General features: G+C 44.5%; 1 protein-coding gene across 2 annotated transcripts; it reads right to left on the reverse strand.

Moving 5' to 3' along the window:
• si:ch211-167j9.5 (fibroblast growth factor receptor homolog 1) lies at positions 1 to 25,742 on the reverse strand. Of its 2 annotated transcripts, none has more exons than XM_055880638.1 (11): positions 24,662 to 25,742; positions 24,429 to 24,521; positions 17,315 to 17,543; positions 16,465 to 16,603; positions 12,037 to 12,471; positions 11,589 to 11,749; positions 10,948 to 11,085; positions 10,012 to 10,123; positions 9,692 to 9,791; positions 7,569 to 7,668; positions 1 to 1,883 (listed from the first exon to the last, which is right to left on the reverse strand). In XM_055880638.1, exons 1-11 carry the CDS (start codon positions 24,727 to 24,729, stop codon positions 1,797 to 1,799), a joined length of 1,662 nt encoding a protein of 553 aa, XP_055736613.1. In that variant the 5' UTR covers positions 24,730 to 25,742; the 3' UTR covers positions 1 to 1,796. The 2 variants fall into 2 exon arrangements, with proteins under 2 accessions (XP_055736613.1, XP_055736614.1); XM_055880639.1 differs by having other exon boundaries at positions 2 to 1,883; positions 12,373 to 12,471.
• Between the last annotated feature and the right edge of the window lie 30 nt (positions 25,743 to 25,772).

Below are 25,772 nucleotides of genomic sequence, written 5' to 3' on the forward strand. Positions count from 1 at the left end.
TTTATAAATAGTTTTCCTGTAAATATATAACCCCTATAGACTTTGTGCTTGTGGTAACTATTGTGTCTACCGGACATGTCCACTAGGTATGCGGTAGCTACAGCTGTACAGGTGCAACCCAATTCGTTCATTGGACTTTGAATTGAAAACTTAGTCATAAAACTATGAACTGATAGTCAAATGGAAGACCACACACACATGTAGAATACATATATAGTATATTAACTGTGTAGCTTACTGCACACTGTCGACAGCTTCAAGTGTATCCACAGGGGGGAGCCAGAGACCAATTAAAGTATCAAAGCCAATGTACGTGTGCGATTTATCAGAGACGGAAGAGGGAGCGAGACACCCCACTCGCAGTTTTGTTTCTGGTTCAATGAAAGTCAATGAACTAAGTAGACCAGACCCAGCAGCTATTGCATTGGTGCTTATGGGAGACACACCCAGTTAAGTAGACCAGAACTGATTTTTTTTTTCAATGGTTAACGGTCTGAGTGAACTTTTCATTTCTCCACCATCTTTGGTGCGTTCAGAAAGATGCAGAATATGTAAACAAACAACAATGGCTGCCGTAGGCCTAGTTTATTTGATTTATTTCACATTTATTAACCAGTTTGGCCAGTTGAGAACAAGTTCTCATTTACATCTGCGACCTAAGTTCTTTGCAGCAAGACGTTAATTGTACACATAGTTTAAGACAACACTTGCTCCCTATAAAATGATCCCCCGAGGAGCAATCTTGTCGAGGTAGCTAACTTACTAGCTAACTATGCAGCTGCCTATTACCATAGCAACCAAATATAATTGAAACCATAGATTACATAGGGTACATCATTGTCCCTCAACCAATCAGTGCAGGCGGTATCTACAGTCTATCGGACATAAGACAACGAGGGTATTTAGGCTGCGTTTACACAGGCAGCCCAATTCTGATTTTTTTTCTTTTTCTAATAATTGGTATTTTGACTAATTATATCAGGTCTGAAAAATATCTGGGGTGTATTCATTACGTCTTGCAACGAAAATTGTTTACCGCAAACGGAATGAAACGGGGAGGGACTTACCTGAATTTGTCCAATAGAAATTCTAGTTTTTGTTGCAAAGCGTTTTCCGTTTGGAGTAAACCTTTTCTGTTGCTAAATGTTTTGCAATCCATTTTGCAATAGACAAAACGTTTTGTAACAGTTCTGCGGAATGAATAAATCCCTGATGCGAGGTCAAAAGATCAAGTAGTGGAAAAAATATCAGAATCAAGCACCCACTCAACTCCATGCATATACTTGTACTGTAGTATACGTACCTACTGTATTTTCAGAATAATACGGTCTTAATTTACAATCACATTGTTTTGCAGGTCGTCATAACACACCTTAACCAATTGGATCCAAAGCTGGAAAAGGTTTCCTCAGAATTTTCTAGAATGGTTGAAAACTTGGCAAAAAAGCAAATTGATGACATGTGTCAGGTTAGCCTTGACGAATGAAACCATGTGTCAAGAAATCAGAAAATAGTAGCAGAGGTCAAGGCATATGCAAGACCCTTAAATGACTTGACTTCTGCTGAACCTTGCATCTTGAGTAGTACCTCGTTGGAGAATATGAAGTTTATTTACATAAAAGTGGCAATAGCGGCATTAAGAAAATGTATAATTAACAGAATATCTAATTTCAAATGATTTGAAGTGACCATGAGATAGTAGCTTCACATTGTTGACGTCATTATCAATGTCAGGTATCTTATGTACAGTCTATCAGTTTAGATACAGCATCATCGCAAAGCTGAGTTGTCAACGTCTAGACGTACTGTTTGACGCTTGTTGAGTCGTGGCTGTCCGTCTCTCCCGTTCCTAGAAGTCTTGGGTTCCCCACGTCCACATAATCCTACAAAGAGATGTTCATTTCAATAAAAGAAGCCCTACGCAAGTCGGTCTATGTATCTGGATCATGCTACTGCCCTGGGGACCTCTGCCCTGGGGACCTCTGCCCTGGGGACCTCTGCCCTGGGGACCTCTGCCCTGGGGACCTCTGCCCTGGGGACCTCTGCCCTGGGGACCTCTGCCCTGGGGACCTCTGCCCTGGGGACCTCTGCCCTGGGGACCTCTGCCCTGGGGACCTCTGCCCTGGGGACCTCTGCCCTGGGGACCTCTGCCCTGGGGACCTCTGCTGTGGTTCTAAAGTAAGCAAGACAGGTGTAACCTGCAGGATGCCTACAGGAAGTTTTACTGTCTATAGTCAGTCCACCTTTTTTAATATCAGATGAAGGTAAAGAGGCGAGGAGATGAAGACACTATTCTATTGGGATGGACCACATGACCGGAGAGATTAATACACTATTCTATTGGGATGGACCACATGACCAGAGAGATTAATACACTATTCTATTGGGATGGACCACATGACCAGAGAGATTAATACACTATTCTATTGGGATGGACCACATGACCAGAGAGATTAATACACTATTCTATTGGGATGGACCACATGACCGGAGAGATTAATACACTATTCTATTGGGATGGACCACATGACCAGAGAGATTAATACACTATTCTATTGGGATGGACCACATGACCAGAGAGATTAATACACTATTCTATTGGGATGGACCACATGACCAGAGAGATTAATACACTATTCTATTGGGATGGACCACATGATCAGAGAGATGAGAGAGAGGTGAAAGGGTCAACCATTGAACTAGAATCCTATAGACCAGTAGTCAACAACCGGTCAAATCAGCAAACATTTCTGTAAAAAACCCTAAATAAGCATTGTGTTCCTTTAAAAAAAAAAAAATGTTTTACTTGTCTTTGCACTTTTGACGGTAGTTGCAACCGTTTCAGCTGCAATGCGCGCTGGGTAGTTACAAACTGCATTCCCAGGGGGAGCAAATCAAGTGCACTATGGACCTACCACTGGCCATTCGGATGACTCAGATTACCCTGTCTGCAGTAACGTAGCAGGAGTAAAAGAAAGCTACAGAAAAGTTGATACTGTGAGATTTCAAAACTTCTAAAACCAGGTAGCCTAGTGGTTAGAGGAGGCAGGTAGCCTAGTGGTTAGAGGAGGCAGGTAGCCTAGTGGTTAGAGGAGGCAGGTAGCCTAGTGGTTAGAGGAGGCAGGTGGCCTAGTGGTTAGAGGAGGCAGGTGGCCTAGTGGTTAGAGGAGGCAGGTGGCCTAGTGGTTAGAGGAGGCAGGTGGCCTAGTGGTTAGAGGAGGCAGGTGGCCTAGTGGTTAGAGGAGGCAGGTGGCCTAGTGGTTAGAGGAGGCAGGTAGCCTAGTGGTTAGAGGAGGCAGGTAGCCTAGTGGTTAGAGGAGGCAGGTAGCCTAGTGGTTAGAGGAGGCAGGTAGCCTAGTGGTTAGAGGAGGCAGGTAGCCTAGTGGTTAGAGGAGGCAGGTAGCCTAGTGGTTAGAGGAGGCAGGTAGCCTAGTGGTTAGAGGAGGCAGGTAGCCTAGTGGTTAGAGGAGGCAGGTAGCCTAGTGGTTAGAGGAGGCAGGTAGCCTAGTGGTTAGAGGAGGCAGGTAGCCTAGTGGTTAGAGGAGGCAGGTAGTCTAGTGGTTAGAGGAGGCAGGTAGTCTAGTGGTTAGAGGAGGTAGGTAGCCTAGTGGTTAGAGGAGGCAGGTAGCCTAGTGGTTAGAGGAGGCAGGTGGCCTAGTGGTTAGAGGAGGCAGGTGGCCTAGTGGTTAGAGGTGGCAGGTGGCCTAGTGGTTAGAGGAGGCAGGTGGCCTAGTGGTTAGAGGAGGCAGGTGGGCTAGTGGTTAGAGGAGGTAGGCGGCCTAGTGGTTAGAGGAGGTAGGCAGCCTAGTGGTTAGAGGAGGCAGGTAGCCTAGTGGTTAGAGGAGGCAGGTAGCCTAGTGGTTAGAGGAGGCAGGTAGCCTAGTGGTTAGAGGAGGCAGGTAGCCTAGTGGTTAGAGGAGGCAGGTGGCCTAGTGGTTAGAGGAGGCAGGTGGCCTAGTGGTTAGAGGAGGCAGGTGGCCTAGTGGTTAGAGGAGGCAGGTGGCCTAGTGGTTAGAGGAGGCAGGTAGCCTAGTGGTTAGAGGAGGCAGGTAGCCTAGTGGTTAGAGGAGGCAGGTAGCCTAGTGGTTAGAGGAGGCAGGTAGCCTAGTGGTTAGAGGAGGCAGGTAGCCTAGTGGTTAGAGGAGGCAGGTAGTCTAGTGGTTAGAGGAGGCAGGTAGCCTAGTGGTTAGAGGAGGCAGGTAGCCTAGTGGTTAGAGGAGGCAGGTAGCCTAGTGGTTAGAGGAGGCAGGTAGCCTAGTGGTTAGAGGCAGGTAGCCTAGTGGTTAGAGGTAGGTAGCCTAGTGGTTAGAGGAGGCAGGTAGCCTAGTGGTTAGAGGAGGCAGGTAGCCTAGTGGTTAGAGGAGGTAGGTAGCCTAGTGGTTAGAGGAGGCAGGTAGCCTAGTGGTTAGAGGAGGCAGGTAGCCTAGTGGTTAGAGGAGGCAGGTAGCCTAGTGGTTAGAGGAGGCAGGTAGCCTAGTGGTTAGAGGAGGCAGGTAGCCTAGTGGTTAGAGGAGGCAGGTAGCCTAGTGGTTAGAGGAGGCAGGTAGCCTAGTGGTTAGAGGAGGCAGGTAGCCTAGTGGTTAGAGGAGGCAGGTAGCCTAGTGGTTAGAGGAGGCAGGTAGCCTAGTGGTTAGAGGAGGCAGGTAGCCTAATGGTTAGAGGAGGCAGGTAGCCTAGTGGTTAGAGGAGGCAGGTAGCCTGGTGGTTAGAGGAGGCAGGTAGCCTGGTGGTTAGAGGAGGCAGGTAGCCTGGTGGTTAGAGGAGGCAGGTAGCCTGGTGGTTAGAGGAGGCAGGTAGCCTGGTGGTTAGAGGAGGCAGGTAGCCTGGTGGTTAGAGGAGGCAGGTGGCCTGGTGATTAGAGGAGGCAGGTGGCCTAGTGGTTAGAGGAGGAGGTGGCCTAGTGGTTAGAGGAGGCAGGTGGCCTAGTGGTTAGAGGAGGCAGGTGGCCTAGTGGTTAGAGGAGGCAGGTGGCCTAGTGGTTAGAGGAGGCAGGTGGCCTAGTGGTTAGAGGAGGCAGGTGGCCTAGTGGTTAGAGGAGGCAGGTGGCCTAGTGGTTAGAGGAGCCAGGTGGCCTAGTGGTTAGAGGAGGCAGGTGGCCTAGTGGTTAGAGGAGGCAGGTAGCCTAGTGGTTAGAGGAGGCAGGTGGCCTAGTGGTTAGAGGCGGCAGGTGGCCTAGTGGTTAGAGGCGGCAGGTGGCCTAGTGGTTAGAGGAGGCAGGTGGCCTAGTGGTTAGAGGAGGCAGGTGGCCTAGTGGTTAGAGGAGGCAGGTGGCCTAGTGGTTAGAGGAGGCAGGTAGCCTAGTGGTTAGAGGAGGCAGGTAGTCTAGTGGTTAGAGGAGGCAGGTAGTCTAGTGGTTAGAGGCAGGTAGCCTAGTGGTTAGAGGAGGCAGGTAGCCTAGTGGTTAGAGGAGGCAGGTAGCCTAGTGGTTAGAGGAGGCAGGTAGCCTAGTGGTTAGAGGAGGCAGGTAGCCTAGTGGTTAGAGGAGGCAGGTAGTCTAGTGGTTAGAGGCAGGTAGCCTAGTGGTTAGAGGAGGCAGGTAGCCTAGTGGTTAGAGGAGGCAGGTAGCCTAGTGGTAAGAGGAGGCAGGTAGCCTAGTGGTTAGAGGAGGCAGGTAGCCTAGTGGTTAGAGGAGGCAGGTAGCCTAGTGGTTAGAGGAGGCAGGTAGCCTAGTGGTTAGAGGAGGCAGATTGCCTAGTGGTTAGAGGAGGCAGATTGCCTAGTGGTTAGAGGAGGCAGATTGCCTAGTGGTTAGAGGAGGCAGATTGCCTAGTGGTTAGAGGAGGCAGATTGCCTAGTGGTTAGAGGAGGCAGATTGCCTAGTGGTTAGAGGAGGCAGGTAGCCTAGTGGTTAGAGGAGGCAGGTAGCCTAGTGGTTAGAGGAGGCAGGTAGCCTAGTGGTTAGAGGAGGCAGGTAGCCTAGTGGTTAGAGGAGGCAGGTAGCCTAGTGGTTAGAGGAGGCAGGTAGTCTAGTGGTTAGAGGAGGCAGGTAGTCTAGTGGTTAGAGGAGGCAGGTAGCCTAGTGGTTAGAGGAGGCAGGTAGCCTAGTGGTTAGAGGAGGCAGGTAGCTTAGTGGTTAGAGGAGGCAGGTAGCCTAGTGGTTAGAGGAGGCAGGTAGCCTAGTGGTTAGAGGAGGCAGGTAGCCTAGTGGTTAGAGGAGGCAGGTAGCCTAGTGGTTAGAGGAGGCAGGTAGCCTAGTGGTTAGAGGAGGCAGGTAGCCTAGTGGTTAGAGGAGGCAGGTAGCCTAGTGGTTAGAGGAGGCAGGTAGCCTAGTGGTTAGAGGCAGGTAGCCTAGTGGTTAGAGGCAGGTAGGTAGTCTAGTGGTTAGAGGCAGGTAGGTAGCCTAGTGGTTAGAGCGTTGGACTAGTAACCGAAAGGTCGCTAAATCGAATCCCCGAGCTGACAAGGTAAAAATCTGTCGTTCTGCCCCTGAACAAGGCAGTTAACCCACTGTTCCCCGGTAGGCCGTCATTGTAAATAAGAATTTGTTCTTAACTGACTTGCCTAGTTAAATAAAAGGTTACATTTTTTAAATTAAATGTCAACGAATACTGCAAAGAGCTGCTGTTTTTATGAGTGAGTTCAAGTTTAACTTTTAAAAGCCATAAAATGAGTGTTCTTCCTATTTCCACTCAGTGCTACAACAAGCACTGCAGCAGTAATGAATGAGTCTCAAAGTGTAATCGATAGTCTTCTCTTGTTGTTACTAACGGCTTGAGTCTTTTTTTATATTGAATAATATTTCACTTTCTCTGTTCGTGAACTTCTGCACAAGACAAAAATAATGCAGTGCGACTTGAGTTTCTTCTAGAAGACGGTGTCCCTTTATTGGTCAGTGGAGGAGAGAGGAGAGAGGAGGGAGGAGGGAGGAGAGAGGAGGGAGGAGGGAGGAGGGAGGAGAGAGGAGGGAGGAGGGAGGAGGGAGGAGAGAGGAGGGAGGAGGGAGGAGGGAGGAGGGAGGAGGGAGGAGGGAGGAGGGAGGAGAGAGGAGGGAGGAGGGAGGAGGGAGGAGGGAGGAGGGAGGAGGGAGGAGGGAGGAGAGAGGAGAGAGGAGGGAGGAGGGAGGAGGGAGGAGGGATGTTGAAAGGCGGACCGTCAGCCTGCTGCTCTCTCCCTCCCTCCGCTGAGACTGATCATCAGACGCAGGCACCATCAGCCCAGTAAAATATAAAGCTAATGATTTAAATTCATGTTCGCTAAGCGGTGCCTCATGGGTAATACAACCACTGATCTATTACTGGTGGGATCAAAACCTCAAAAATGGCTTCAGAAGAACAACAATGCATTGGCAGGGCAATTCAATCAAAGCCAATATGTGGTGATAATGTGTTGGGCCTATAGCCTACTGCACAGACCTCATTACTACAGTACTGTTTTGAATAGGTTACATAGGCTGACGTTTTTTTAATCATGTTTAAAAACAATTTTTTGACAGTGATCTCGACTCGAAAAAAAAATTGGTGACCAATGCTATAGACGAGTCCAAAAGCCTAGAATATTCTATTGCTATGGGTTTAACTGTCATAGAACTCCACAGAAGAAGAAGAAGAGGTGGATGGAAGGTGGCTTACTGAATCATTCTCCATGATGTTCTCCAGGATTCTCACTATGTCTGAGAAGGAGGGCCTGGAAGTGTAGGGTTCCATCCAGCAGTTTCGCATTATCTGCAATCTGAGAGTAAGAGAGGGAGAGAGAGAGGAGAGAGGGAGAGGGGGAGAGAGGGAGATGGGGAGAGGGAGAGAGAGGGAGATGGGGAGAGGGAGAGAGAGAGGAGAGAGGGAGAGAGAGAGGAGAGAGGGGGAGAGAAAAGAGGAGAGAGAGAGAGGAGAGAGGGGGAGAGAGCGAGAGCGGAGAGAGTAGAGAGAGAGGAGAGAGGGAGAGAGAGGGAGAGCGAGAGAGGAGAGAGGGAGAGAGAGAGTGAGAGAGGAGAGAGGGAGAGAGGAGAGAGAGGAGAGAGAGCGAGAGAGAGGGAGGGAGGGAGAGAGGGAGGGAGAGAGGGAGGGAGGGAGGGAGGGAGAGAGGGAGAGAGAGAGAGGGAGGGAGAGAGAGGGAGGGAGAGAGAGGGAGGGAGAGCGAGAGAGAGGGAGGGAGAGCGAGAGAGAGGGAGGGAGAGCGAGAGAGAGGGAGGGAGGGAGAGGTAGTGAGAGGGAGAGAGAGGTAGTTAGAGGGAGGGAGGGAGGGAAGGAGAGAGAGAATGAGAGCTAGTATGCATCCCAAATGATACCCTGTTCACTATATAGTGCACCCTATGGGTCCTGGTCAAATGTAGTGCACTATATAGTGAATAGGGAGCCATTTCTGACGAAGCCCTAGAATACCTTCAACCTATCGGCTTCATCCAGTATTCCACAGAGGGCCTTGTGCATGCCTGGGTTGTGTTCAGGCTTTTAAATAAAGAGGTCCTACCTAAACTTGTCCAATAAGGGTTAAATAAAGAGGTCCTACCTAAACTTGTACAATAAGGGTTAGTGTTAAATAAAGAGGTCCTACCTAAACTTGTACAATAAGGGTTAAATAAAGAGGTCCTACCTAAACTTGTCCAATAAGGGTTAAATAAAGAGGTCCTACCTAAACTTGTCCAATAAGGGTTAAATAAAGAGGTCCTACCTAAACTTGTACAATAAGGGTTAGTGTTAAATAAAGAGGTCCTACCTAAACTTGTACAATAAGGGTTAAATAAATAGGTCCTACCTAAACTTGTACAATAAGGGTTAAATAAAGAGGTCCTACCTAAACTTGTACAATAAGGGTTAAATAAAGAGGTCCTACCTAAACTTTTACAATAAGGGTTAGTGTTAAATAAAGAGGTCCTACCTAAACTTGTACAATAAGGGTTAAATAAAGAGGTCCTACCCAAACTTGTACAATAAGGGTTAAATAAAGAGGTCCTACCTAAACTTGTACAATAAGGGTAAAATAAAGAGGTCCTACCTAAACTTGTACAATAAGGGTTAAATAAAGAGGTCCTACCTAAACTTGTACAATAAGGGTTAGTGTTAAATAAAGAGGTCCTACCTAAACTTGTCCAATAAGGGTTAAATAAAGAGGTCCTACCTAAACTTGTACAATAAGGGTTAAATAAAGAGGTCCTACCTAAACTTGTACAATAAGGGTTAGTGTTAAATAAAGAGGTCCTACCTAAACTTGTACAATAAGGGTTAAATAAAGAGGTCCTACCTAAACTTGTACAATAAGGGTTAAATAAAGAGGTCCTACCTAAACTTGTACAATAAGGGTTAAATAAAGAGGTCCTACCTAAACTTGTACAATAAGGGTTAGTGTTAAATAAAGAGGTCCTACCTAAACTTGTCCAATAAGGGTTAAATAAAGAGGTCCTACCTAAACTTGTACAATAAGGGTTAGTGTTAAATAAAGAGGTCCTACCTAAACTTGTCCAATAAGGGTTAGTGTTAAATAGAGGTCCTACCTAATCTTGTCCAATAAGAACACAGATGTTTGTTTTGTGCCCTACTGAACATGACTCTGTCGCTGCTGTAACCACAACACTATCAAATATTTTTTACTTATTTAAATTTAACGAGGCAAGTCAGTTAAGAACAAATTATTATTTACAATGATGGTCTACTCCGGCCCAAACCCGGACGACGCTGGGCCAATTATGCGTCGCCCTACGGGTACTCCCAATCACGGCCGGTTGTGATGCAGCCTGTGATACAATGTCACGGTCACTTACATCTCTGGCCTGCAGCCCTCGGGGTCTTTATTCTTGTGACCGGCACAGATGTGATAGACGACGGCCTCTGATGTCTCCAGGTCATGGTATGGTAAGGTGCCTGGTAACCACAAGTACCAACTGTGTTATGTCCAAGGTGTTATAATTATATTTAAATTTAGAATTTGTTCTAATTTATTTATCTGGGTAAATAAAAAAAGGTCAGATAAATACAAGATATCAGGCCTGTCATCCTTATGGACACTGGGCAGCCAACTATACAGGCTTGGAAATGATGTTAGACATTTTTTGTTTCCATTGTTTATGACCACGAAACTCACCAAATGTCTGTATCTCCCACAGCACGATGCCAAATGCCCACACGTCCCCCTTGAAGCTGTAATAGTTGATTCTGAAGTACTCAGGGGGGTACCAGCGTAGGGGCACACGTTCCTATACACATAACCACACATTGGAAACAGTTACCCTTTAAAACTCACACCGAGACCATTATCACGTCCAGTTTCCTGCGACAGATTAAGTCTAATCCTGTCCTAAAAAGCATAGTCAATCTTCCTGTGACTGGTCTACCCCCCCCCACCCCATGAATTTCCTACAGTATCAGGTCATCTGACCCGTACTGCCTACCAGGCAAAAAGACTAACTGCTAATTTATTCGAAAATGATTTGCTACATTAAATACCTGCTTAATCATGTGGACAAGTATCCTGCCTCTATTGTATTGTGTTCAGGAGAAAATGGGGGTTACTGTGAAACCAAGGTAAATAAAAGCAAAAAAAATTCTCAGTTCCACACTCTGAGCAGTTACTGTCTTTTTACTTGGTAGGGCAGCATATGTGTTTCAGGTTTCAGGTTTCTGCCAGTGTGTGTGTGTGTGTGCGTGTGTGTGACTGAACCCTATGTGTGTGTGTGTGTGTGTGTGTGTGTGTGTGTGTGTGTGTGTGTGACTGAACCCTGTGTGTGTGTGTGTGTGACTGAACCCTGTGTGTGTGTGTGTGTGTGTGTGTGTGTGTGTGTGTGTGTGTGTGTGTGTGTGTGTGTGTGTGTGTGTGTGTGTGTGTGTGTGTGTGTGTGTGTGTGTGTGTGTGTGTGTGTGACTGAACCCTGTGTGTGTGTGTGTGTGTGTGTGTGTGTCTGAACCCTGTGTGTGTGTGTGTGTGTGTGTGTGTGTGTGTGTGTGTGTGTGTGTGTGTGTGTGTGTGTGTGTGTGTGTGTGTGTGTGTGTGTGTGTGTGTGTGTGTGTGTGTGTGGCTGACCCCTGGGTGTTTCCTGCGACTGCTGCGGCGGCTCTTCATGCGGGTCAGGTCTCTGGCCAGACCAAACTCTGACACCTTTACCTCCCAGGGGAACGTGCTCACCATGATGTTCCTGAGGGCCAGGTCACAGTGCACCACCTGGAACACAACACAGATCCCAGAACAGTTACTGTCACCTGAACGGTATGTAACACTGTCTGTAAGGACAGATCCCAGAACAGTTACTGTCACCTGAACGGTATGTAACACTAAGGACAGATCCCAGAACAGTTACTATCAGATGTACTGTTGTTGTATGTTTGGGCTACCGTCTGTAAGAACAGATCCTACGTCACAATGCACAACCTGTAAGGACAGATCTCACATCAGTTATTGTCACCTGAACAGTATGTAACACTGTGTGTGTAAGGACAGATCCCAGAACAGTACTATTTTCTGACTGTACTGTGTCTATCATGATGTTCTGTAGCTGTGTGTAAGGGTTTACTGTCTGTAAGAACTGGTCATAGGTCACAGTACACCAACTGGAACACAGACCCCAGAACAGTTTCTGACTGACTGACTGGTCCAAGAGCAGTTAATGCCAGTGGCTGTTTGGTGTCATAAGAAATGAGTGGGAGGAGGAGGAGGAAACTAGGTACCATTTTGGATCGCAGGTGTTCCATGGCCAGTGCGATGTGATAGGATGCGATGGTGAGCAAGCTCTGTAGCTCAGGGTCACAGGTCAGTTTGTCTCTGTGGGTCTGAAGGAAGCTCCGCAGGGTTCCGTAGCTCACAAACTCCATGATCAACACATAGGGTTCTGGGAGGACACACACACACACACACACACACACACACACACACACACACACACACACACACACACACACACACACACACACACACACACACACACACACACTAGAATTTAGCTTGCAGTAGTTGTGGGTAATATATTATAGATAAGGCGCCACTCTTTTTCTATTCTATATGAAGACAATGTAAATAATGCAGTCACCCAGAGTGGTTAAATATAGCACACTATAAAAGTAGGGTGACGTTTGGGTAGGGCGACGTCCAGCAGTTGGAGCTGCTGTCTGTTCTTACCCTCAGTGGTGTTCCAGTCCAGCAGTTGGAGGTGCTGCCTGTTCTTACCCTCAGTGGTGTTCCAGTCCAGCAGTTGGAGGTGCTGCCTGTTCTTACCCTCAGTGGTGTTCCAGTCCCTCAGTTGGAGGTGCTGTCTGTTCTTACCCTCAGTGGTGTTCCAGTCCAGCAGTTGGAGGTGCTGCCTGTTCTTACCCTCAGTGGTGTTCCAGTCCAGCAGTTGGAGGTGCTGTCTGTTCTTACCCTCAGTGGTGTTCCAGTCCAGCAGTTGGAGGTGCTGCCTGTTCTTACCCTCAGTGGTGTTCCAGTCCAGCAGCTGGAGGTGCTGTCTGTTCTTACCCTCAGTGGTGTTCCAGTCCAGCAGCTGGAGAACGTTCTTGTGGTGCACCAGCTTCCTCATAATGGATACCTCCATCTCGATACGCTTAGGGGTCACACCTACAGGACAAAATGGATGCTATTAGTGAAAACCAGATTGAACTCTCAGGGTTTTACTCGCATATTTATTTTATTTAACCTTTATTTAACCAGGAAGGGTTCATTGAGATTTTAAATATCTTTTTCAAGAGCGTCCTGGCCAAGATAGGCAGCACCAAGTCATTACACAGTTACAGACAACATGAAAAACTACAGATAATCTAGTAAAAAATATTGAAGTTACAGGAGTATAACAAAATCATAAAACAGAAAATTAAAAACATTGTCAGGTCAGGGAATCAGCCTCAAAATCCTTCATCAATGATTTAAAAACACCAATCGGGACAAGTTCTTCCACTTTAAGAGAGACGAGGCACAACAATAAATGACAGTATCGTCAGCATAAAAGTGAAGTTGCGCATTTAGCAAATTTCTGTCAAAATTATTTCTATAAATAGAATAAGAGGGGACCAAGTACAGTGCCCTGGGGCACACCATTAAAGACAGACAATTTAACAGACATGAGCCCATCAAATTGAGTGCACTGAGTTCTATCAGACAGATAATTAGCAAACCATGCAAACTGCATTCTCCGAAAGACCTACGCTCGACAATCTCTGCCTCAGTATAGCATGATCAACTGTATCAAAAGCCTTAGAGAGATCAATAAAAAGTGAGACACAGTGCTGTTTTTTGTCAAGGGCTTCAGTAATATCATTTAAAACCTTCACGGCTGCTGTAATTGTGCTATGCTTCTTCCTGAAGCCCGATTGGTACATTGATAAAATAGAGTTAGTAAATAAAAAATATTTTAGCTGTTCACTCACAACGGTTTCAAGTATTTTCTCCAGTGGTGACAGCTTTGAGATTGGCTTATAATTATTAAAATACTTGTATCTCCTCCTTTTAAAAGTGGTAGGACAAATGCTGATTTCCAGATCTTTGGAATTTCATTACATTCCAGGGTTAGATTGAACAGATATGTAAGTGGTTCAGCTATGAAATCAGCTGCCAGATTTAAAAAGCAGGGATCTAAAAGATCAGGACCTGCAGGCTTTCTCTTTTTTTATTTTTTATTTTTATTTAACCTTTATTTAACCAGGTAGGCAAATTGAGAACACGTTCTCATTTACAATTGCGACCTGGCCAAGATAAAGCAAAGCAGTTCGACACATACAACAACACATAGTTACACATGGAGTAAAAACAAACATATAGTCAATAATACAGTGAAAAAAAAAAAATAAGTCTATATACAATGTGAGCAAGTGAGGTGAGATAAGGGAGGTGAAGGCAAACAGATGTATAAATAAATAAAAATATAAAAAGGCCATGGAGGCGAAGTGAGTACAACACAGCAAGTAAAATAAAAACAAAAAAAAAACACTGGAATGGTTGGTTTGCATTGGAAGAAAGTGCAAAGTAGAGACAGAAATAATGGGGTGCAAAGGAGCAAAATAAATTAATAAATAAATACAGTAGGTAAAGAGGTAGTTGTTTGGGCTAAATTGTAGATGGGTTATGTACAGGTGCAGTAATCTATGAGCTGCTCTGACAGCTGGTGCTTAAAGCTAGTGAGGGAGATAGGTGTTTCCAGTTTCAGAGATTTTTGTAGTTCGTTCCAGTCATTGGCAGCAGAGAACTGGAAGGAGAGGCGTCCAAAGGAAGAATTGGTTTTGGGGGTGACTAGAGAGATATACCTGCTGGAGCGCGTGCTACAGGTAGGTGCTGCTATGGTGACCAGCGAGCTGAGATAAGGGGGGACTTTACCTAGCAGGGTCTTGTAGATGACCTGGAACCAGTGGGTTTGGCGACGAGTATGAAGCGAGGGCCAGCCAACGAGAGTGTACAGGTCGCAGTGGTGGGTAGTATATGGGGCTTTGGTGACAAAACGGATGGCACTGTGATAGACTGCATCCAATTTATTGAGTAGGGTTTTGGAGGCTATTTTGTAAATGACATCACCGAAGTCGAGGATTGGTAGGATGGTCAGTTTTACAAGGGTATGTTTGGCAGCATGAGTAAAGGATGCTTTGTTGCGGAATAGGAAGCCAATTCTAGATTTGACTTTGGATTGGAGATGTTTGATGTGGGTCTGGAAGGAGAGTTTACAGTCTAACCAGACACCTAGGTATTTGTAGTTGTCCACATATTCTAAGTCAGAGCCGTCCAAAGTAGTGATGTTGGACAGGCGGGCAGGAGCAGGCAGCGATCGGTTGAAGAGCATGCATTTGGTTTTACTTGTATTTAAGAGCAGTTGGAGGCCACGGAAGGAGAGTTGTATGGCATTGAAGCTCGCCTGGAGGTTGTTAACACAGTGTCAAAAGAAGGGCCAGAAGTATACAGAATAGTGTCGTCTGCGTAGAGGTGGATCAGAGAATCACCAGCAGCAAGAGCGACATCATTGATGTAAACAGAGAAGAGAGTCGGTCCAAGAATTTTCTCTGATCTAAGGATTTCAGGGCTTTATGTACCTCCTGCACTGAGAATGGAAAAAAGCTAAAAGTTTGACCAGCTCTCACTGGTTCATCAGCACAGGGTTGTACAGAGACAGAAGACACTGAATCAAACAGTCTACCAGGTGATACAAAGTGCTCATTGAAACAATTCAGCATTTCAGTTTTGTCATATACAGCAACAGGGTCCTTCAAATCACATGACGGTAATTCATTAACATTACTGTTACCAGACATATACTTAATAGCCTTCCAAAACGTTCTAGGGTCATTCAGGTTATCAGTGGTAACAGACATACAATATTCAGACTTGGCCTTCTGAGAAGAACACTTGTTTCGTAACTGCCTAAAAATAAGCCAATCAGCATCAGAACATGATGTCCTTGCTTCAGCCCAGGCTAGATTACGGTCGTGAATAATACAAGACAGCTCAGAAGAAAACCATGGGTTATCCCTCCCTTTAACTCTGAACCTGTGGAATGGGGCATGTTTGTTTACTATTTGGAGAAAACCATGGATTATCCCTCCCTTTAACCCTGAACCTGTGGAATGGGGCATGTTTGTTTACTATTTGGAGAAAACCATGGGTTATCCCCTCCCTTTAACTCTGGACCTGTGGAATGGGGCATGTTTGTTTACTATTTGGAGAAAACCATGGATTATCCCTCCCTTTAACTCTGGACCTGTGGAATGGGGCATGTTTGTTTACTATTTGGAGAAAACCATGGATTATCCCTCCCTTTAACCCTGAACCTGTGGAATGGGGCATGTTTGTTTACTATTTGGAGAAAACCATGGATTATCCCTCCCTTTAACCCTGAACCTGTGGAATGGGGCATGTTTGTTTACTATTTGGAGAAAACCATGGGTTATCCCCTCCCTTTAATAACTCTGAACCTGTGGAATGGGGCATGTTTGTTTACTATTTGGAAGAAAAAAAACATCATGAAAGAATTTCCAGGCAGTTTCCACATCAGGAATAAACTCAATCGTGCTCCAGTCAAAATAAAACAAATTCATGAAAGAAAGCCTGCTTATTAAAACTATTAATTTCTCTTACGAATAAAACGTGGGTTTGTCTTAGGAACCTTAGTATTTCTAACAGCAACAACAGCACAATGGTCACTTAAATCATTACAAAAAACACCAACCGCAGAATATTTATGTGGAACATTTGTCAACATCAAATCAGGGTAGATTTATATTTTGCTTTGCGACCTAGAATTTATACTTAGAAGCACCAGTGCGCCTAGAGGAATTAAGGATTTTAGCTTTAATACCTCAAATATCTTTCATTGTGCCCCTACATTTCTTTGTGTGCATTTCTCAGCTTAGGCGCATACGTTCTCCTTGTAAAAGGTCAGCGTAGAGCCCTTGTCTCTTTGTGTACACCCAAAATAACACGACATTCCTTATACAGACCCTGGCCCCACTCTCCGAGGGGGTCTCTACAAGAGTTGGGAAATGCAACAACAAAAAAAAACATTTCCAATTCACACATTCTTATTAATACACACGTGTACATGTGTGAAATAGGACAAATATAAGCCTACTGTACCCTCTTTGGTGATCTTGCAGGTGAACATGCCGTGTCCCTTGCAGGTTCCCCGTGTCATCCTGGCCTTGTAGAAGACTCCCTCCTTCCCTGCCTTGATGAGCTGCAGCAGACTGAGGTCTGACTTGGTGAAGCGGGGAACCTGGGGGATAAATCACATCAATGTGGTTGTTATACTGTTTATAGACTTACTCAACTTTGTAGACTTTTTAAACTGTATACAACAGTGGAGGCTGGTGGGGGAAGCTATAGGAGGATGGGTTCATTGTAATGGCTGGAATGGAATTAAGGGAACGGAGTAAAACGTGATTTCCATGTGTTTGATAACATTCCACTTCTTCCATTCCAGCCATTACAATGAGCCCGTCCCCCACCAGCCTCTTCTGATATACAATATGGTTATTACCTACTGTACATCATCCACACACACTGTCTGTAGATCCTGTCTGTGTGTGTGTGTGTGTGTATAGTCCTATGCGTGTGTGTATATAGTCCTATGCGTGTGTGTGTGTGTGTGTGTGTGTGAGTGTGTGTGTGTATAGTCCTATGCGTGTGTGTGAGTGAGTGTGTGTGTGAGTGTGTGTGTGTGTGTATAGTCCTATGTGTGTGTGTGTGTGTGTATAGTCCTATGCGTGTGTGTGTGTGTGTATGTGTGTGTGTGTGTGTGTGTGTGTGTGTGAGTGTGTGTGTGTGTGTGTGTATAGTCCTATGCGTGTGTGTGAGAGTGTGTGTGTGTGCGTGTGCGTGCGTGTGTGTGTAGAGTCCTATGCGTGTGTGTGTGTGTGTATAGTCCTATGCGTGTGTGTGTGTGAGTGTGTATGTGTGTGAGTGTGTGTAGCAAATGTATGCATACCAGTTGTGGTGGCCTCCAAAGCAGTCTGTTAGTGACAGCCCTGTTATTGTTTCTCTGTAGTGATGTCTGCTCCTCAGGGTCCTTCTTCCCCAGCTTCTCTGTCGTCAAGGTGACGGGGGGCGGGCTGGGGGAAGCAGGAGAGAGGAACGGGGAGTCTGGAGTGGAAAGTACATTTCCCAGAGGCCTTCCTCCTCGCAGGTCCCGAATGGTCCTCTTCAGGGAACGATACCTGACAACAGCCAGAAGGGGAGGATGTTCCGTGTATAGATGGTCCATATGGGAATGGCTGACAGAAAATATACTATGTCGTACAGGTCATTCAGGAAAGTATTCAGACCCCTTGACTTTTTCCACATTTTGTTACGTTACAGCGTTATTCTAAAATTGATTAAATTGTTTTATCCCCCCCCCCCTCATCAATCTACACACAATACCCCATAATGACATTACAATACCCCATAATGACATCACAATACCCCATAATGACATCACAATACCCCATAATGACAAAGCAAAATGTTTTTGGTTTTTTGGCCATTTATTTAAAAAAAATTATGCACATAATCCATTTACTTAAGTATTCAGACCTTTTACTCAGTACTTTGATGAAGCACCTTTGGCAGCGATTACAGCCTCGAGTGGTCTTGGGTATGATGCTACAAGCTTGGCACACCTGTATTTGGGGAGATTCTCCCATTCATCTCTGCAGATCCCCTCAAGCTCTGTCAGGTTGGATGGGGAGTGTCGCGGCACAGTTATTTTCAGGTTTCTCCAGAGATGTTAGATTGGGTTCAAGTCCAGGCTCTGGCTGGGCCACTCAAGTACATTCAGAGACTTGTCCCGAAGCCACTCCTGTTTTGTCTTGGCTGTGTGCTTAGGGTCGTTGTCCTATTGGAAGGGGAAACCTCGCCGCAGTCTGAGTTCCTGAGTGATTTGGAGCAGGTTTTCATCAAGGATCTCTCTATTCTTTGCTCCGTTCATCTTTCCCTCAATCCTGACTAGTCTCCCTGTCCCTGCTGCTGAAAAACATCCCCACAGTATGATGCTGCAACCACCATGCTTCACCGTAGGGATGGTGCCAGGTTTCCTCCAGACGTGACACTTGGCATTCAGGCCAAAGAATTCAATCTTGGTTTCATCAGACTAGATAATCTTGTTTCTCATGGTCTGAGAGTCTTTAGGTGCCTTTTGACAAACTCCAAGCAGGCTGTCATTTGCCTTTTACTGAGGAGTGGCTTCTGTCTGGCCACTCTAGCATAAAGGCCTGATTGGTGGAGTAAACATCAGATTCTTGGTCACCTCCCTGACCAAGGCCCTTCTCCCCCAATTGCTCAGTTTGGTAGGGCGGCCAGCTCTAGGAAGAGTCTTTGTGGTTCCAAACTTCTTCCATTTAAGAATGAGGGAGGCTACAGTGTTCTTGGGGACCTTCAATGCTGCAGAAATGTTTTGCTATCCTTCCCCAGATCTGTGCCTCGAACACAATCCTGTCTCGGAGCTCTAGGGGCAATTCCTTCGACTTCATGTCTTGGTTTTTGCTCGGACATGCACTGTCAACTGGAACCTTATATAGACGGGTGTGTGCCTTTCCAAATCATGTCCAATCAATTGAATTTACCCACAGATGGACTCAGTCTCAAGGATGATCAATGGAAACAAGATGCCCCTGAGCTCAATTTTGAGTCTCATAGCAAATGGTCTGAATACTTATGTAAATAAGTAATTTTTAATACATTTACAAAAATGTTTTTACTCTGTCATGCACAGTCAACTGGTCACAAGGTGAAAGGTCAAGGTTCGTAAGGTTCCAATCGTAGCCTTTTCTGATCTGGTTGGAGGTTCCGAGTTTTGGTTTTAGCCATTATGTCCGTTGACCATTTGTCTTTGTAGCTTAGTTTTAACTTGTGTTTGATCATGTTAACATTGCATCGTAACTTGTTTCTAAATATATGTGTGGTAGATCCTTAAATACAGCATTGAGTTCCTTTGTCAAGGGTGGAAGGAGAACATTTTCATCTGTGTACAATAGTATCCCCAAAGTCGTGTCATCTATTTGAACTCCTAGGTTAGAACGCTTGATTTGCTGGGCCAAGTCATTTACAAAAAGGACAAACACAGTTGAGAAGAGCATGTTGCCTTGTTTAACACTTTTTTGGTTACTACATGATTCCATATGTGTTATATCATAGTGTTGATGGCTTCACTATTATTCTACAATGTAGAAAATAGTAAAAATAAAGAAAAACCTTTAAATGAGTAGGTGTGTCCAAACTTTTGACTGGTGCTGTACGTTGCTAACTACCGTGACAAAGCCGGTGGGATGTACCGTTGAGGACAGTGGTGTCTCTCTATCACAGGTGAAAGATCTTTTAAACAAACCAAATTAGCGTCTACAAGCAGTTGTTACAACAAAGCTTCAGGTGTTTTGTCCAAATACTGGTGGCGTCAACTAATAAAAGAATGGACGACCTGACCAGAGAGGTCCAGGACCTGAAGAACAGTCTCCAGTTCTCCCAGGGTCAGCTCGATGAGTTGAAACAGGAGAACAGAGAGGTCCAGGACCTGAAGAACAGTCTCCAGTTCTCCCAGGGTCAGCTCAACGAGTTGAAACAGGAGAACGGCAAGATGACAGCAATCTTTAAGTCATTTGAGAGAGGACATCAGTTGTGTGTGTGTGAATCCCATGATTACAATGACGGATACATTTGATTATCTCGAGGGACAATCAAGGCGGAATAACATGGTTGTGGACGGAAATGCAGAATCTCCACATGAGACCTGGACGGAGTCTGAGGACAAAGTGAGGGAAATGATCTCTGAGAAATTGAAGATGGACCACAGGAAGATTGAGGTGGAGCGCGCCCACAGGACTGGAAAACCCACTACCGGCCCTGGCCGATATATATATATATTCAGAGCCACATCCCTGTAATGCTTAGAGAAAAACTTATGTCAAGTGTTATTGAAGTGTTGTGGTTGCAGGTCCACTTGGCACATCTAAAGCCTCTTCTTTTAGGGTGTTGCTATAGGCCACCAAGTGCTAACAGTCAGTATCTAAATAATACGTGTGAAATGCTTGATAGTGTATGTGATGTAAATAGAGAGGTCTACTTTCTTGGGGACCTGAATATTGACTGGTTTTCGTCAAGCTGTCCGCTCAAGAGGAACCTTCTCATTGTAACCAGTGCGTGTGGGTGTCAGTGGTGTTCACCAGAATGTGGTAGGGATTATAATGGTCTTCATCATCCCACCAAGCCTCATGATTGTGGTCAATGTGTCCGTGGGAAACTGTCCTCAGTGCAGTAACCATGCTCTCTCAGATGTGGTATCCCACCTGTTAATACCTCTTTTCTATAACTTTGTGTGAAATCTATTATTGCAACGGCAAGTAAAATATACCCTTTGTGTTTTATAGAAATGCAAGGTATTTAATGTAAATGATTTTATGCTTACTGCTAATGTTTTTTATACTGTTTATACTGTTCATTTTTTCAGAAAATAAATTTGAAGTGTATATATTTTTTTTTAATGGTCTAGGGGGGAGTGTATGAATATGTTAAGATAATACACAACGCAGAAGACTAGAGGTCAATCGGGAATTAACGATCAATGGAAATCGTTTATTTTTTTCAGTTCAACATCTGGTTAGAATCTGTGTAGGGGTTTCAGTCCTGGACTCATCGCTACTTGTGACAAGATCTCATTGGTCGGAATGGTCTATACATTGAGCCTGAAACAGGATACTTGTTATTTGGCCATTGGCCCAATTTTACTGCAAGGAATTCTAATTGGTCAACCACAGGCTAGGGTTGGGGGTTATAATTTACATCCTGTCCCCTTTGTTCTGTGGAGACAACCGAGGACAGGGAAGAATGAACATGCACCTGTTAAGAAACTGACTGTTAGAACTGCTAAGGCCCCATGGATTGATGAGGAATTGAAAAACTGTATGGTTGAAAGAGATGGGGCAGAAGGAGTGGCTAATAAGTCTAGCTGCAGCCTGACTGGCCGAAATTATGGGACTCAACTCAACAGAAAGAAACTATATTATGAGTCCAAGATCAGTGAAAATAAAGAATGATGGAAAAAAATATAGTAAGAAAGACAAATTCAACTCCATCTTTCATCGAATCAGAAGCTTATTCATCACAAAACCATTTGATGTTGCTAATTATTTAAAATGAATACTTAATTGGCAAAGTGGGCAAACTTAGGCAGGAAATACCAAGAACGAACAGTAACCTTATTCATGCTTAAAAAAAACAAACGAAAGAAAAACATTGCAAGTTTGAATTTTGTAAAATTAGTGCGCGAGATGGAAAAAAATTACAGTTATCGATCAATAATGACAAACCTCCTGGCATTGACAACATCGATGGAAAGCTACGGAGGATGGTAGCTGACTATAGCCACTCCTATCTGTCATATCTTTAATCTGAACCTTTGTCCTCAGGCCTGGCGGGAAGCCAAAGTACTTCCGAATCCAAGAGTGGTAAAGCAGGTTTTACTGGTTCTAACAGCAGACCTATAAGCTTGCTGTCAGGTCTTAACAAACTTTTGGGGGAAAAATGGTGTTTGACCAAATACAATGCTATTTCTCTGTAAACAAATTAACAACAGCCTTTCAACATGCTTATAGAGAAGGGCAGTCAATATGTACTGCACTGACACAAATGACTGTCGATTGGTTTAAAGAAATTGATAATAAGAAGAAGATTGTGGTAGCTGTACTGTTAGATTTCAGTGCAGCCTTTGATATTATTGACCCCAACCTGTTGTTGACAAAACTTATGTGTTATGGCTTTTCAACCTCTGCAATATCATGGATTCAGAGCTATCTAATAGAACTCAAAGTTTTTTCTTTAACGGAAGCTTCTCTAAATGTCAAACATGTAGGGTGTGGTGTACCGCAGGGCAGCTCTCTAGGCCCTATTTTCTATGTTAACCAATGACCTGCCACTGGCATTAAAACAAAGCATGTGTGTCTATGTATGCTGATAATTCAACCATACACACATCAGCAACAACAGCTTATGAAGTCACTTAAACCCTTAACAAAGAGTTGCAGTCTGTTTTGGAATGGAAGGCCTGTAATAAACTGGTCCTGAAAGCACTAAAACTATTTGGTTTTGGGTACAAATCATTCCCTAAGTTCTAGACCTCAGCTGAATCTGGTAATGAGTGACGTGGCTGTTGAACAAGTTGAGACTAAATTACTTGGTGTTACCATAGATTGTAAACTGTCATGGTCAAAACATATACATTCAATGGTTGTAAAGATGGGGAGAGGTCTGTACAAAATAAAGAGATTTGATACCACACTCCAAAAAGCAAGTCCTCTAAGCTCTACTTTTGTCATCTTGATTATTGTCCAGTCGTGTGGTCGAGTGCTGCAAGGATAGAGCTAGTTAAGATGCAGCTGGCCCAGAACAGAGCAGCACGTCTTGTTCTTCATTGTAATCAGAGGGCTGATATAAATACTATGCCAGTCTCTCTTGGCCAAGAGACTGACTGCATCACTTCTTTTTATAATAAAGTCCTGTTTCTACCAAGCCTGTTCTGCTCATCTACAAGTAAACCTGACATTTCCAAGTACTGAGTGAACCTGTTGTTTAAGATCCCAGAGTATAACTGAACCCGGTTAAGATCCCAGAGTATAACTGAATCTGTTTAACATCCCAGAGTATAACTGAACCTGTTTAAGATCCCAGAGTATAACTGAACCTGTTTAAGATCCCAGAGTATAACTGAACCTGTTTAAGATCCCAGAGTATAACTGAACTTGTTTAAGATCCCAGAGTATAACTGAATCTGTTTAACATCCCAGAGTATAACTGAATCTGTTTAACATCCCAGAGTATAACTGAACCCGGTTAAGATCCCAGAGTATAACTGAACCCGTTTAAGATCCCAGAGTATAACTGAATCTGTTTAAGATCCCAGAGTATAACTGAACCTGTTTAAGATCCCAGAGTATAACTGAACCTGTTTAAGATCCCAGAGTATAACTGAACTTGTTTAAGATCCCAGAGTATAACTGAACCTGTTTAAGATCCCAGAGTATAACTGAACCTGTTTAAGATCTCAGAGTATAACTGAATCTGTTTAAGATCCCAGAGTATAACTGAACCTGGTTAAGATCCCAGAGTATACCTGAATCTGTTTAAGATCCCAGAGTATAACTGAATCTGTTTAAGATCCCAGAGTATAACTGAACCTGGTTAAGATCCCAGAGTATAACTGAACCTGTTTAAGATCCCAGAGTATAACTGAACCTGTTTAAGATCCCAGAGTATAACTGAACCCGGTTAAGATCCCAGAGTATAATTATAGACTGCTAATAAGGCTGATTTGTAATTTAATGGAACGCTAGAATGATTGATCTGTACCAAGTTGAAGGGATGGTACCATTTTCAAAACACATTTGAAAAATAAATATTAGAGTCTGCAGTAACCTAGGAGATTTTCAGACTGTTTTTGGAAGCTCCTCTATTCCTGTTGCTTTTCTTGTTATTGCTTTCGTCAAAAGCCTTCCCCAACTTCCTTCATTGTAAAGGTTTCATTCAGGAATGAGTTTGAGGTTTATCCAGCCCTATTCATCTCAATTTCCAACCGATTCTTTAAGTTACAAGTATAATTTAAGTCCTCATCAAACACAGATGGTATATTGTTGCCTGAAAATAGGTTAGCAAAACCATTCTTCCAGTTATCCATTACACAATTCCTCTGATGATGAAGTTCACCATTTTCCAGTATGATTTCAATTTTTTTGTACCTCTTTTTGTACCCGCTTATTAATTTAATTCCAAAATTGCTGAAGGTTGTTAAATTTGCGGTTGTTGGGAGATGCAGTGCTTGGCTCCTTCTGAATCTCCTCTTATACATTGTCTACATTGTCTAAGTCTACATTGTCTAAGTCTACATTGTCTAAGTCTACATTGTCTAAGTCTACATTTGTCTAAGTCTACATTGTCTAAGTCTACACAGCTTTCCTGTTCTCAGCGCCCCTACAGTACTAGCTGACACAGAGGCTCACGTAACTTCAAACCGCAACGTTTCATCGAAAAAGTAGAATACAGACCATTTCTCACAAACCCATGGAGGTGAGCCGTCTTACTTTTTGAGCCACAGAGTCCCCATCACTATGAAAACCAGGACGGTGAGCAGAGACACCCCGATGAGGAGGTAATGAGGTAGGTCCAACTCCATGCTGGAAGGGACAGACGAGACTTTAGGTACAAACAAGCACAAAAGATAGGTCCCACTATGTACTTAACTTTCAGACATATAAGTCTTCACATGAGATTACATCGAGGTATAGGCTTAAATTCCATTTCAGGTGGAACTCACTTGGATAATTGGGTGGTTGAATTGTTCAAGGAGGCCATCATGTCATCCAGACACTCCTCCTTGTTCATGTAGACAGACAGGATGTCAGTGACGAGTCAGAAGTCCTTGTAAAAAAAAACAGAGACCTCCACCTACCTACTTGTCTAAGCCTAGCTGTCCTCTCAAAAAGGGCCCCTGGTGAGGATACATCTGTTTCATAACATACTGCACAAAAAAAAAAGTAAACTGGCACTGCCCAACAATAGACTTGGACAACGTCTAGACCTTACTCACAGAATGATTCTCTAACGATAACAGTGATAGCAGGCTATCTGCTTTTCTCTGAGACCCCCTGAAGAGAAGACACCCATTGAGAGGAAATAGAATACATCATATCCTGTGTTATCGGAGTCAGAAGGTCGGGTTTTTTTGTTTGCTCAAGAACCACACAGCACGGAGGGGAAATGCACAGTAGCATCCCGTGGTTTTCAAAACCCCTGACGCGGAGACCGAGCTGGCTGACTGACAGAGACACTTACAGCATCTATACAAATGAACACTTAGGTCCACGAAATGTTGGAGGAACTATTCGTATCGTATGACCTTTTTCCCAGATCAATTATGGGGCAGTGAAGGATATAATGAATAGGAATGATATGATCTATATGGAGGAGTACGAAGCAGACAGCCAAATAGACAAACTTCTTCAGTTGGAAATAGATGCTTCAACAGTGGAGCTCGGTCCCATCTGCGTCCCAAACGGCACCCCATTTCCTATAAGGTGACACTACTTTTGACCGGTGCCCATAGGGCTCTATGAAAGGAATAAGTTGCCATTTAGGACGCAACCCCGCTGTCTGTAGTTTTTTGGGTCAGGCATAAATAACATGCTGTGAGTCTTTGTTTCGGGGGAAGTAACTGTTCTGTTCCGACCACCACGACTGCTAGCTGGTCTGTTCTGCAGAAAGGGACACGGGCTAAAAGTGGAAGGTTGGGGTTTCCGCTCACAGATACTAACTCAACTCACAATACCTAGATCTACAGGATGGGGCTGCTTGCACGCATGCTTGGAGCACTCACTCTCTGACACGTACACACGCACGCACACACACACACGTACACACACGTACAC

The sequence above is a fragment of the Salvelinus fontinalis genome, chromosome 24, assembly GCF_029448725.1.
Source record: "Salvelinus fontinalis isolate EN_2023a chromosome 24, ASM2944872v1, whole genome shotgun sequence".
Lineage (NCBI taxonomy): Eukaryota > Metazoa > Chordata > Actinopteri > Salmoniformes > Salmonidae > Salvelinus > Salvelinus fontinalis.